Genomic DNA, 12550 nt, shown 5'->3' with positions numbered 1-12550 from the left:
GCGAGAAGTCCTTTGGCTGCTGGAGTTGCAGCCTCTCCTGGGCATGCGTAAGCTCCTCCATGGACGGAACCATCTCGTCGAAGACTGGAAACCACCGAGGGGAGCGCGCCAGCGCCAGAGCCAAAAGCTCGCCTCTCTCTTCTTTCAGTTCTTCTTTCTCGAGTGAGATACTTCGCTGCTGCTGCCTGATCCTCTTGTATGGGAGAAGGAACTTACGCGAATCGGTGACACCTTGAGCTTGATGCAGAACGGGCAGCCACGGACGAGTGCCACGGTCCAGAGCGCTCGCCATTTCAGAGCCCTAGCTTGAACCCTAACTTTATTGGCAAGCTTTTTATACTCTTCTTCGTCCTCGTTTCGCCTCCTCGAAAGCTTCCGGGTTTCCTCTCTTGGATCGATTTCCATGTCGCGGCGCAAGAGCTTCCCTACCTCGACGCCCTCGCTGCTTGGTCGCGAGCATGTGGGTCAGAGCGATTTACGAGGCTCTTGGCGGCGATGTGTCGGAATCCACTGCCCGCAAGTTTCACGACTTGCGAGGTTCTATCAAGCGGAGGTCTGCTCTCATAGGTTTGATCGAGGCTAAAGAGTGTTTCTTGGAGCAATAGGTACTGCGCAATCTCGTCGAGAATCTTCAGCGGGGCAAATACGACACAGCTTTCAGTTCTTGCTCGACATAAAGAATGAATCTGCCAATTCGTCGATGAGCACGCACAGGCCGTCATGTATGGTGGAGCGACACCGATCCTCTATACCTCTCGTCCCAGCGTTTTTCCACTCGTCCCAACGTGTTCTGGACTATACTACTCGTCACCAGCGTTTTCTAGACTATGAGTTTGGAGCGAAATTAACTAATCGATTTTGTAAAGTATAAGGGGATCTTTAGTGTCCATCCAATATAAAATGTACTCTAGCTTGGACAATTGATCATTCCCACCCAGCGTTTTTGTGCCATTGCAGAGCTCAACATCGTCAACACTCGGAGCAACGCTGGATTTTCTCCGGTCCGAATACAGTCGCGACCCCAATACAGCACCAAGAGACTAGGTAACACTTCAGGATGATATCGTATTAAAATGAGACACTGTATAAATGAAACTGAATCATACCTTGCAATTGAAATTCTTTTCCAGTCGGTTACGAAAACTTGAGGCGAGCTTAGGCCTTGTCTCTAGTGCGCTTCGGCTCCACGTATAACACCCATCTATTGTGGAGCACATTTCTGCAAGAATAAAAATCTTTTAGAGCCCTTTCGAGAAGAAGATCCATACCTTCCGTGTGAGCAATGATCCTGCATCTGATTAAAGAACTCTTCCTGTGTGTGACCAATTTAAAATTACAACAGGCAATGTGACGAGGGAAATGACAGAAACATTCTAGAAACCAAACCGCTGACGAAGAAGATGCAAGTTTGAGGCTCAAGGTATGACCGCTTGGCGAGTATAAACTTGGAAGCTGTAAGCAGGACAAGAACTTTCAGCCTGTAAAAGTGAAGCCTGTACCTTGTCCGTGTTTATACTTCACTTTGCTGTCTGGTTCTCGCAAATCTATGCCCCCTCCAAGCTAGAGATCCCAAAGTGGTGTCTTGTACACAAGGCGCTGCTAACAGGATACTCTTTGGATTTTCTAGCCAAATCCACGAGCCGTCAATCGCCTTCTTCTGTCCAAGTTTCTCCAAAGACTCAACAGCGACACCAACTTTCCCGGACTTCCCCAACTCGTCGGAGATGCAAAGATGCGTCGTGTGTGATGTGTGGGCGGTTGGCCAGCTTGAGCTTGAGCTCTGCAATTGCCTGAGCCGGCTCAGGCTGACTTGACAAGGCCCAGCCTGAGCCGTCCAAACCGTGCACAGCTTAAATCGTCCGAGACTCGTACAGTGTAAGGCGGCGCTCCACCACAGCAACCGTCGACGCTTGCAGAGAGATCTGTGGCAGTGCCATGGTCGAAGAGGAAGAGCTGGAGGAACTTGAAAACCCCATAGTGAGTAGTGGAGCCAGTGCAGGACGCTTGCTTAAGCTGGAACTCCGCCTCGTCCAGCCGACCCAAGTTCTCGAGCAGCATCCCAAGCTTCACCTGAGCTGTGACGCGATTCTCCTCGTCTCGATCGCCAGCAGTAGCCGCGGAAGATATCGCCCTCTGGAAGCTCGCCTCAGCCTCGTCAAAGTTGCCTTGGAGCAGCAGCAAATCCCCTAGAGCAATCGCTCGTCGCTTGAAGTCCTTTGGCTGCTGGAGTTGCAGCTTCCTCCATGGATGGAAACCATCGAGGAAGCTCGCCTCTCTCTTCTTTCTCGAGTGAGATGCCAGATCAAGCAACTCAGCTTAAACCTCAGAGCCCTACGTTTTAGGGCTCCATAAATAGAGCTTTGGTTTTAGGGCTTTCGTTCTTGTACGATGTTGAGCTTGGAGCTTTTGCAATGGCACAAAGATCACTGGATGAGTATGATCAATCGTCCAAGCTCTGAAATAAGGTACATACACAGATATGTTTTGAATTGATGAGTCACTTCCTCTCCCAGGACCTACATCTGCGACAGGCTTGCCGCTCAAACCTTAGAAAGCGAACCAAGGTTGGGAGCTTGGAAGCAGCGGATGATAGTTGGCGGCGCGCAATTCTTTGCTCCAAACAGTATGCGAAGTGACGATGATGAAAGTTGGTGCTGGTACGAGGAGGATCCCGAGCTTTGTACTCCTTTTATCTGGGACGTTTTTCTGGAGTGGAGGAGCATGCGGCTCTGGTTTGATACCTTAGGCCAGGAAGCGAAAGAGTCATTCCAGCAGTGGATCAGCGGGTGCTGGGATAGAGAAAGAAAAGACTTCGTTTTTCTCACCGGAAACCATGACTTTTGCAGTAAGGTTATGCTCAAGGAGGTACCCAGGGAGGAGATCTATTTCTTTGTTGATGGGCTGGCTATGGAATTTGGTGTGGATTGTAGACATGTTGGCAAAGAACAGGATGAACCCTCAGTTTTGCAGCTTGAATGGTCCATTTAGAATGATATTTCGTTATTGTTAGTGTTTTGTTATTGGACGTTATTGTACAAATGATCATCTAATCTCGCAAGGGAAGAATTTGGAATGCTGGATTTGCTCGATCTTTGATTAGAGATAGAAAAACTCTTGGGTGAACTATTCCACAAGAAAGCTTTTCGTGTTGCAGCAACACGCAATAAACTGCATAGCCAAGGGCCAGTTTACGTCCAAGAATCAAACTTGACACTAGCTTACCGGCCTCACACCTTCTTTCGGCGTGATATCTCCAGCACTCGAAGAAAGCTTGACACCATAGCATACAATTCTGAGGAAAAAAATGCAGGAGTCATCAGAGAGATTGAAATAAACAGAGAATTACTTACGTGTGTCACACCAAAAGAGGAGCTTGAGACGAAGATGTTTCAGTGCCGAAAGACAGATTAGGAGGGTGGACTTCAACATCTGGATATGCTGCTTTGAAACGCCTTCGCAGGTTATCGTCAACCAGGCGAACACCGTTCAGCTGGTTGCCTAGAGATATCCACCTGAAAGAATCAAACATCCAACAGATAGCTCGACTAGAAAAACAGAGAAACACGAGAGGGAACTGTACCCTGCATGTGTGTTGTGCATTCTGGCAAACAACTCCAGCTTTCGCGTTCGAGGACTTATTCGTTCCAGCATTGGATACATCTACACACAAGATAAAAGAATGCTGGTGAGAAGAAAAGACGAGAAAGACGTATAAAGTATGTAAGAAACCTCGTCCGGCTTTCGGCTTGTCTCCCTGACTTCGGCTACGATGACATCAGTGTCAATGTTCCTGTTTACCTCCGGGTTGCCCTTGATCCCAACCAAGCAATGCTCTTTGGAATGGTTGAGCCAGTGGCCTGTCCGTCCGGTCCGGATTATCCGTTGCAATTGGTTTGTCTTCACCCAGATAAGTTCCTCGACTCGTTTGTAGCCCCATAGTTCCAAGCTGTATGAGAAAAGAAACTGCTCTTAGCAAGAAAAAAACTATAATCGAAGAGGAAAGATTTGTTACCATTCCCGTCCAAGCTCCATTGCTCGTCCTGTTACCCAGAGGAAAAGAAGCCCGTCCGTTTGTAAGACCGGAACATTCAAGTTCCGCATCTCATCATCAGACATCGTTCCGTATGGAAGCTCCATGTGAATGTCCCAAGGAGGATCAGCCATGATGACTCCAAACTGGCCGAGTATTTCCATTTTGAAGGAACGGATATCGCAGTTGACCCACTGCGGTTCGCCAAGCTCAACCTCAGAGCAGTAGTCGGCTCTGGGTTTCGAAAGCGAGCGTGAGACACCAGGAACATCTAGCGTAGCATCAAGCTCGTAGTGGACGTATTTGCATGTCTGCGAGAATTTGACTTTCTTTCAAAGCTCTTGCGGGAAGAAGATCCATACCTTCATGTGTCTGCATGTGTCCAGGAACGAGCAATCGCCCAAGTTCACATCCGTGTGTAGAGAAATGATCCTGCGAAAATGCATCTGCGAACATACAGAGAGCTTGGGGTTAAAACTCGCTTGTAGCAGCAATGAAACGAACGACCTTTTCGCATGGCAAATAAGAACCTCGATGACCACGGCAATCTTCTTTCGTCAGTGATGGGCAGTACTCTTTCAAGGCCGAGCCACCTTTTGTTTTAAACTGCGATAACAGACAACCATATAAGAGTAAACAGAAAAGGAAAAAAAAGAGTTGAGAAACAAACCTTTGCTGCCACAGCAGTCTCCTTCGCAGTCGGCCGATGAAGAAGATCCAAGAGCTCTTCTCCAGTCTTTGATTTTTGTGACTCGAGATACGATTTCTTGGCGAGCAAAGTCTCCAGATCCTTCATAACATCCTCACTGCCAGATTTCGTGGGCAATTGTCCAGGCCTTTGCTGGAAAGGAAGCATACCTCCAAATCCCATTCCAGCCATCATCCTCGGGGGAAGTCCCATCGCGTGAGGAAAAACCGTGTGCAAATGCCCGCTCTCGGCATTTGTGGTCGACCGAGCGGATGCCGAGTGGAGCGATCCACTGTCGCCAGAAGGCTGCTGCGAATGACCACGAGCTTCTCCTGCCAATCTAGCCTTGTCCACGCTGAGAACCATGATCCTTTTCTTACCACCAAGAACGCACTCTTCGACCTCCATTGGAGCTCCAATCCCATCAGCAAGAGCTCTCAAGCCTGCCTCAACAGCGCCAATCACACCACCAGGCCCCCCAATCAAATCCACTGCCTCTCTCTCGGCCGCGCTAAAATCTGTGGGCATTCTCCTCGCCAGTCCAATCGAGTCGATGGGAATGGCAGTGCCTGGAGAAACCAAACAGCCGGCGATCAATCCCTTGACAAGCTCCAATGCGCTACCCGAGTCTGGCTGCCCGGCCTGGGAATCCAGAGCTCGCTCTGGCTTGCGATCCCTGCGCGGCCGTGGAAGAAACCGAGGCGAGCAGTCAGACATGGCGGCTGCGAGATCCAGCGAGGCCGAGATTTCTGGATCGGCATTGCGGAGATTGTTGAGGAGTTCCTTCCTCGACTGTCGCTGCCTATCGATCTGCTCGGTGAGGAGACGCCGCTCCTCGCGAATGAAGCTAGCCTCGCTGTTCATCGCCCGATCGCGCCGGTCTACGCTAGGAATCCAGAGAAATACCTGCGGTCCGCCATAGCTATAGCAAGAGCCCTAAAATTTTTAAATGGGAAAAACGGCCAATGTCCATTACCCTAGCTAGGGTTTTGGGGTTATAACGGCAATGGCTGGATCGGGGAGAGCGCAGAAGAACAAGGCTCACAAGACGCGCTTCTCCTCCAAATCTTCTCGTCGAGATCACAAATTGGCAGGGACTACAAGTAAGTCGCGCGGATTAGAGTGATATAGTTTGTGACTCCTCTTGCAGAGGAGAAGAATTCAAAGAAATCCGCAGTCCAGCAGAGTGCCAAGGAGCTCAGGTTGCAGAGGAACAAAAATGTAAGAGGATTGAATCCCGTGGAATGAATTTAACGGAGCTTGTGTTTTAGATTCGTGACAGCAAACGAGCGATTTTGCTCTCCGAGAGGCGTGGAATTAAAGGAGATAAAAGTGCTCCTCGTGTACTCGTGAGTTCTTTTAATATTTGTGCTTGCGTAGGACTTGCTATTCTGCCCCAGGTTCTGGTTCCTTTGGATTCTCGGGCACAAACTGGAGAACTCAAGAAGAGAATTGTTGCAGCATGCCTGGGCGATGAGTCCGGTGCTGTTGACGCCATGGAAACTGAAAATCGAAGTGAGGGAAGTCTCGGTTCCATCAGTATACCAAGACTCAAATTCAGATTAACTGTAAGTAAGGCTGTTGAAACTTTTTCCAATCGTATCTTGCAAAACTTTTCGTGTAGGTGCTTGAGGCACCTTACGGGGACCTCCAAACCTGCCTAGAAGCTGTCAAGGTGATTTTTTCTTCTGTGTAGGTCGATGATCGCAGTTTGTAACAAAGATCCTGTGCTTGCAGGTGGCAGACATTGTTGCTTTCGTGTTCTCCGTAGCGGAGAATGACGAAAACGTTTTTGAAAAGAGTGGCAAGCCTGTTCTTTCCATGTTGAAGGCACAAGGTCTCCCACATACTATTGGCATTCCATTGGTACGATAGCTCGGAGCTTTTCCTTACGATTGATAAACAATGTGGCAGGGGTTGGGAGATGTGGCTTCTAAGAAACGCTCAGATGTTAGGAAGCTCTATCACGATAGACTCGAGGCTGAATTTCCTCCTCACGTAAAAACCTTCGATGGCAGTAGCAACGACGAAGCTCAACAGGTTTATACATACTTCTTTCGTTTCCTCTTAACGCACAATGAGTGCAGATGCTTAGGCATATTTCCGAGCAGCGTCCTTCTCACCTTCAATGGCGTTCGCAGCGGCCATACGTAATGGCAGAGCAGGTTAGCACTCGTCGGAAATGTCGTTGCTGTGCTTATAGCCTTGTTGCATGAAGCTTGCCTTTGAAGCTGATTCCCACTCTCCTAGCGTGGGAACGCTGCGTCTTTCAGGCTATGTTCGGGAGCAAAGCCTTTCAGTCAATAAGCTGGTAATTAAAATAGATGGTGCTTAAGATGTAGACCGAGCTTTCTCATTAAATTGTCGCAGATTCACATATCAGGAATAGGGGATTTTCAGTTGGAAAAGATGGAGATTCTTGACGATCCTTGCCCTCTGTCTAATAAAAAGTTTGACGGCATGGCAGTAGACGCACACAAGGTAACGCGTCGTAACACGGGTGGGAACTTTGACATTTTATTTTTTGGCCGCAGGAAATACTTCCAGATCCAAACAAGCAGGAAGCTCTTGTTATAGAGAACATCCCTGATCCTCTTGCTGGCGAGCAGGTAACCCCATATTATAGAAGAGGGAATGAATTTACATGTCGTGCGTGTAGACATGGCCAACCGAAGAAGAACTGGCTAAATCTGATGTCCGAGACCAAGGCCGGAAACGCAGAAAGCTGCCCAAGGGGACTTCTGATTATCAGGTTTGAGGTGTTGAATTTTATTCAGCAATGATTTTCTGTTCATATAGGCATCCTGGATTATGGATGAGTCTGATGAAGAAGAGGGAAGTGACATTGAAAATGCCGAAAACACACAAGAGATGCAGTGTGACGATGAGTATCAAGATGATGCATCACGCGGCGCATTTGAGGACGAGGGGACTGAAGCAGACACAAGCGAAATGATGGTAAAAGAAGCGGCATCTGTGGTGTCTTTTAAACATTGCTGTGTTGTGCTTGCAGGATGATGAACCTTTGAGCATCAGTCAGCGTAAAGAAGAGATTCAGCGTCTGAAAGAGGCTGTTAGAAGCGATGAAGGTCTGAACGATTCTTTTATTTTTATTTTACGTTTTCTAGCGCCCGCGCATTTTCAGAATTTCCGGATGAGGTGGATACACCCATGGATGTACCAGCTAGAGAGCGTTTTGCCAGATATAGAGGATTAAAATCCATGCGAACTTCAGCTTGGGATCCAAAGGTTTCGTCTCCTTCCTTGTCATTTCTCAAAGTAATGCGTTTGCTCAGGAATCTCTGCCAGCGGACTACGCAAGAATATTTGCGTTTGACAACTTTAACAGAACAATGAAGCATGTTACCAAGAAGGCTAGCTGCGTCGACGAGGCGTTCTCAGCGTGTACGGGCTCGTTTGTGAGACTTCATATAAGGAACTTCTCGAGTTCCGTCGCTGCGAGCCTTTTGGAATCCTATAGGACGTGTCCTCTGGTGGCCTGTGGGTTATTCCAGCATGAATCCAAGATGACCGTCGTGCATTTCAGGTGAGACGTTAAGAGTTTGTTTTCTTTTTCTACGTATGCATGACACGTCCTGTTGACGTCTCTGGCAGCATCAAGAAGAACGATAGCTTCACGGAACCAATCAAATCGAAAGAGAATTTGCTTTTCCACATAGGCTTTCGATCTTATTTCACCAGGTGAGCCAATCTTCTCTCAAAGTTTCTAGAGACACTCACATTGTTACTTTTTTGAATGTGAATTTGATGTAGGCCCATATTTTCCACTGACGATATCAACATGAACAAGCATAAGTACGAACGTTTTCTTCATGCAGGACGATTCTCTGTGGCGTCGGTCATTATGCCCGTGCAGTTCCCACCCGGCCCGCTCGTAGTCTTCAAGCGTGACGCTCAAAATCTACACTACGTAGCATCAGGTTTGCTGAAGAATGCAGACCCGGACAGGATCATTCTAAAGAAGATCATACTTTCGGGGTAAGCTCAGACACAGTTCTGCATTTCTCTAACGGCCTTTCCATGACTTGATCAATCCACAGATACCCTCTTAGAGTCTCGAAAAGAAAAGCAATCGTTCGCTACATGTTTCACAATCCCGAAGACGTCAAATGGTTTAAGGTGATGGAGTGTTGCTTACGAGTTCCCTCTAACATGAAAATGCTTTTGCAGCCTCTTGAGCTGTGGACAAAGTATGGAAGAAGGGGCCGGATCATGGAACCAGTAGGAACTAGAGGTCAGTGTTTCGGAGATTGAGAAAACCTCGCTCGCTTCTTATACTTCCGTGCTTCCAGGAGCTATGAAATGCGTGTTCGATGGCGTCGTCCAGCAGAGAGACGCGGTATGCGTGAATCTATACAAGCGCGTCTATCCAAAGTGGCCGCAACAATAGAGCTACAGGCGATGATCGCTAGAGAAACACCAATTTTGTTTTCTCCCGTTAAAAAACTACTGCTGCTCAGGTGTATCTCTCAAACATTAAGAAATCCTTGATTTTTTTGAGTTAAGAAGATGGACGGCTAGGATTTGCTGCCGCCATAGCCGAGCTAGCAGCCATTTGGCCTGCTTTGGTGGCGAGCATCCGTGAAGAGGCTGGCCGCAACAAAAAAGATTTTCTATCCCGCGATTCCCTCTTCTCTCTCTCGATTGGCGATCACTATTTAGCAGGGGAGAACAGGGGTCAATCGCATTCTTCCTCGATCGGTCGATCGATCGATCAATCGCAAGATGCCACGGCCGGATGCATCGTGCTCGCCAACGCTGGGCAGCCACATCGCGCGGCGCCTGGTGGAGATCGGCGTGAGCGATCTCTTCGCGGTGCCAGGGGATTTCAATCTGGTTCTCCTGGATCAGCTCATCTACCATCCAGGCCTCTCGCTGGTGGGCTGCTGCAACGAGCTCAACGCTGGCTACGCCGCCGATGGCTACGCTCGATCCCGCGGGGTTGGGGCGTGCGCCGTCACCTTCACGGTCGGGGGATTGAGCGTCCTCAACGCCATCGCTGGAGCTTACAGCGAGAACTTGCCAGTGATTTGTATAGTGGGAGGCCCCAATTCCAATGACTATGGGACCAACCGGATCCTCCACCACACCATTGGCATCCCGGATTTCAGCCAGGAGCTTCGCTGCTTCCAAGCTGTGACGTGCGCACAGGTAATCTAGAGAAGCCATAGCCAAGATCTTTAGTTGTTCTATCTTCTCTCTAGGCCTATGCTAAAGTTTTTCCACAGGCCGTGATCCAGCACCTGGAAGACGCGCACGAGCTCATCGATGGAGCGATTTCTACTGCTCTTCGCGAGAGCAAGCCCGTCTACATCAGCGTTTGCTGCAACCTCGCCGCCCTCGAGCATCCAACTTTCAGCAAAGAACCGGTTCCTTACGCGATCTCTCCCAGGTGATCGATCGATCCAAACGTAAAGTTGACACACTCGTTTTCCTTGCTCTTCTCGCCAGGATGAGCAACTACCAGAGCTTGGAAGCGGCAGTCACTGCCGCCGCGGAGTTCCTAAACGCGGCAGTCAAGCCGGTGCTCGTGGCTGGCAACAAGCTCAAAGCTTGCCGAGCGGTGGACGAGTTTGTGGAGCTCGCCGATGCTTGCAGCTACCCAGTTGCCGTGATGCCATCCGCCAAGGGCTACTTCCCAGAGTCCTATCCTCGATTCATTGGAACGTACTGGGGAGCCGTGAGCACTCCTTATTGCTTGGAGATCGTCGAGTCGGCCGACGCCTATCTCTTTGCCGGACCGGTTTTCAACGATTACAGCTCGGTTGGCTACTCGCTGCTCATCAACAAGGAGAAGGCTATCATGGTGCAAAGCGAGAGGGTGACCATCGGAGGTCGCCTCTCGTTTGGTTGCATTCTCATGAGAGATTTCCTCAAGGCTCTGGCCAAGAGGCTCCGCAAGAACGACACTGCTTACCAAAACTTCCAGAGGATGTATGTTCCTGAGGGACACGTTGTGACACACGGCAGCACGGATGCTCTTCGTGTCAATGTCCTCTTCAAGCACATCCAGGTAAAGTGGCTCTTCTTGTTCCAGGTGTTTGATTTGTACACGAACTCTTGCCTTTCTCACGTTGGAAGCTTGTTGTTTTGGTTCAGGAGATGTTGTCCAAGGACAGTGCAGTGATTGCTGAGACTGGTGATTCTTGGTTCAATTGCCAGAAGTTTAAGCTCCCTGATGGATGCGGGTAAGACACGATGAACTTATCTCCTCGATCGAAACTCATTCCATCTTGTCGAAAAAAGCTTTGAGTTCCAGATGCAATATGGATCAATTGGATGGTCAGTTGGAGCTACCTTGGGCTACGCTCAAGCGGCCAAAGACAAGCGTGTCATCTCATGCATTGGAGACGGAAGTTTTCAGGTATCATCACAACTCTTTAGTAGTCTCAAGGTTTTTACGCACGAGAGATCGCGAATCCAGGTGACTGCTCAGGATGTGTCTACCATGATCCGATATGGCCAGAAGAACATCATCTTTCTGATAAACAACGGAGGCTACACCATTGAAGTTGAGATCCACGATGGCCCCTACAACATCATCAAGAACTGGAACTACACCGGAGTTGTGGATGCGTTTCACAACAATGAAGGCAAATGCTGGACTGCAAAGGTAGGCCTGTAGTTCTATCCTTTTCTAGACTCTAAAATAAGTCTTTTTATTTGTTTCCTCAGGTGAGAAATGAGAAGGATCTTATCGAAGCTATAGCCAAAGCTCAGGGCGAGAAGAAGGACAGCCTTTGTTTTCTAGAGTGCATTGTTCACAAAGATGATACGAGCAAGGAGCTCCTCGAGTGGGGAAGTCGAGTCTCCTCTGCTAACAGCAGGCCTCCCAATCCACAATAAACATTCCTTTTATTTTAATTTAAGAGTGCTTCTCACAAGCATAGCTTTCTCGTACAATCTACAGCAAGTACCTTACCTGGGCGTTTGTTGCTAACAGCAAAGCAAGCGCCTCTTTGCCAGCCTATGATGCTTCACATTCCCTTAGAAGATAGCCGAGTGTCTCTTTAGTCTTCATGAGGCTCCTCTCCTTTGCTAGGAGCTTGCAGCCTCTAGACAGCAAGAAAACCTCTCTACCATGGTCTCTTGAGCGGAAGATGAGAGAAATTGTTTTAGATACCTGATAATATTGAAAACGAAGACCTGATAGCATTCTCATTGACAGTGATACCATTCAAGTACTGCTGTAGTGCAGTTTGGAGCCTCCCCAGACGCGTTTCTTTTCCGTCATTTTATCCTGGAGAACCTTTGACAAGAAGCAAGAGAAAACCGATAAAAAGAATTTGCATCACAGATACCTTGTTGTGTCGCTTTTGAAACCGAGAAAGGTAGTTCCACTCCTAGACTTAGACCGCAGTTGCATATACAGCCACCCGGTATCGTGGAACTTCAAAACCCGTGGTTTGTCTGCAATAGCGACGCTATACTTCTTTGTTTGCCTCGACGATGCTGCTATCAGGCTGAATGGCGTCCGTTTCTGTATGCCACCAGATGTGAGAACGAGTCCAAATCCGCTCACCATCCAATTCTGGCGGAACCAGTAACGGATCAAACGGAAAGATTTTGTCGTGCTCGGGCCCAAAGATCTGTGGAATTCCTTTGTGAGCAGTTCACGTCTTCAAATCTCATGATCCACTCCGAAGGTTTGAGCAGCGAAGTCAGCTCTATGCTTATGTCTTCGCTCGTTTTTGGTATCTCCTGCAGCAGCGCAATCGGAGATTAGTTCTTGTCTTTCGGGCAAACATTCGTACTTTTGTTCGCAATTCCGCTCAACAGCTTCTTCTCGATAATAGTGTCCGTTACGTAGT

General features: G+C 48.6%; 3 protein-coding genes across 3 annotated transcripts; 2 read left to right on the top strand and 1 right to left on the bottom strand.

Annotated features, from left to right (window-relative positions):
• Positions 1-2962: 2962 nt before the first annotated feature.
• LOC9637610 (probable N6-adenosine-methyltransferase MT-A70-like) lies at positions 2963-5670 on the bottom strand. Its single transcript, XM_002989558.2, has 9 exons — positions 4701-5670; positions 4538-4636; positions 4393-4476; positions 4013-4341; positions 3730-3946; positions 3581-3660; positions 3351-3512; positions 3223-3292; positions 2963-3168 (listed from the first exon to the last, which is right to left on the bottom strand). The coding sequence occupies exons 1-7, from the start codon at positions 5580-5582 to the stop codon at positions 3356-3358; spliced, it is 1848 nt and encodes a 615-aa protein (XP_002989604.2). The 5' UTR covers positions 5583-5670; the 3' UTR covers positions 2963-3168; positions 3223-3292; positions 3351-3355.
• A 23-nt stretch (positions 5671-5693) lies between these two features.
• Positions 5694-9239, top strand: LOC9637609 (pre-rRNA-processing protein TSR1 homolog). Its single transcript, XM_024663391.1, has 21 exons — positions 5694-5821; positions 5869-5939; positions 5990-6067; positions 6119-6286; positions 6343-6393; positions 6456-6584; positions 6633-6758; positions 6806-6883; positions 6937-7029; positions 7089-7199; positions 7253-7327; positions 7378-7470; positions 7518-7676; positions 7732-7807; positions 7864-7967; positions 8015-8265; positions 8334-8420; positions 8493-8717; positions 8780-8858; positions 8910-8973; positions 9032-9239. The coding sequence occupies exons 1-21, from the start codon at positions 5725-5727 to the stop codon at positions 9127-9129; spliced, it is 2313 nt and encodes a 770-aa protein (XP_024519159.1). The 5' UTR covers positions 5694-5724; the 3' UTR covers positions 9130-9239.
• Positions 9240-9330: 91 nt separating this feature from the next.
• Positions 9331-11623, top strand: LOC9637146 (pyruvate decarboxylase 1). Its single transcript, XM_002989602.2, has 7 exons — positions 9331-9890; positions 9968-10131; positions 10191-10752; positions 10839-10927; positions 10986-11103; positions 11164-11352; positions 11415-11623. The coding sequence occupies exons 1-7, from the start codon at positions 9465-9467 to the stop codon at positions 11583-11585; spliced, it is 1719 nt and encodes a 572-aa protein (XP_002989648.1). The 5' UTR covers positions 9331-9464; the 3' UTR covers positions 11586-11623.
• Positions 11624-12550: the final 927 nt, after the last annotated feature.

Source organism: Selaginella moellendorffii, unplaced genomic scaffold (genome assembly GCF_000143415.4).
Source record: "Selaginella moellendorffii unplaced genomic scaffold, v1.0 SELMOscaffold_99, whole genome shotgun sequence".
Classification (NCBI taxonomy): Eukaryota; Viridiplantae; Streptophyta; class Lycopodiopsida; order Selaginellales; family Selaginellaceae; genus Selaginella; species Selaginella moellendorffii.
Note: the sequence above shows the minus strand (reverse complement) of the source record. Positions and strands in the feature narration are given on the sequence as shown.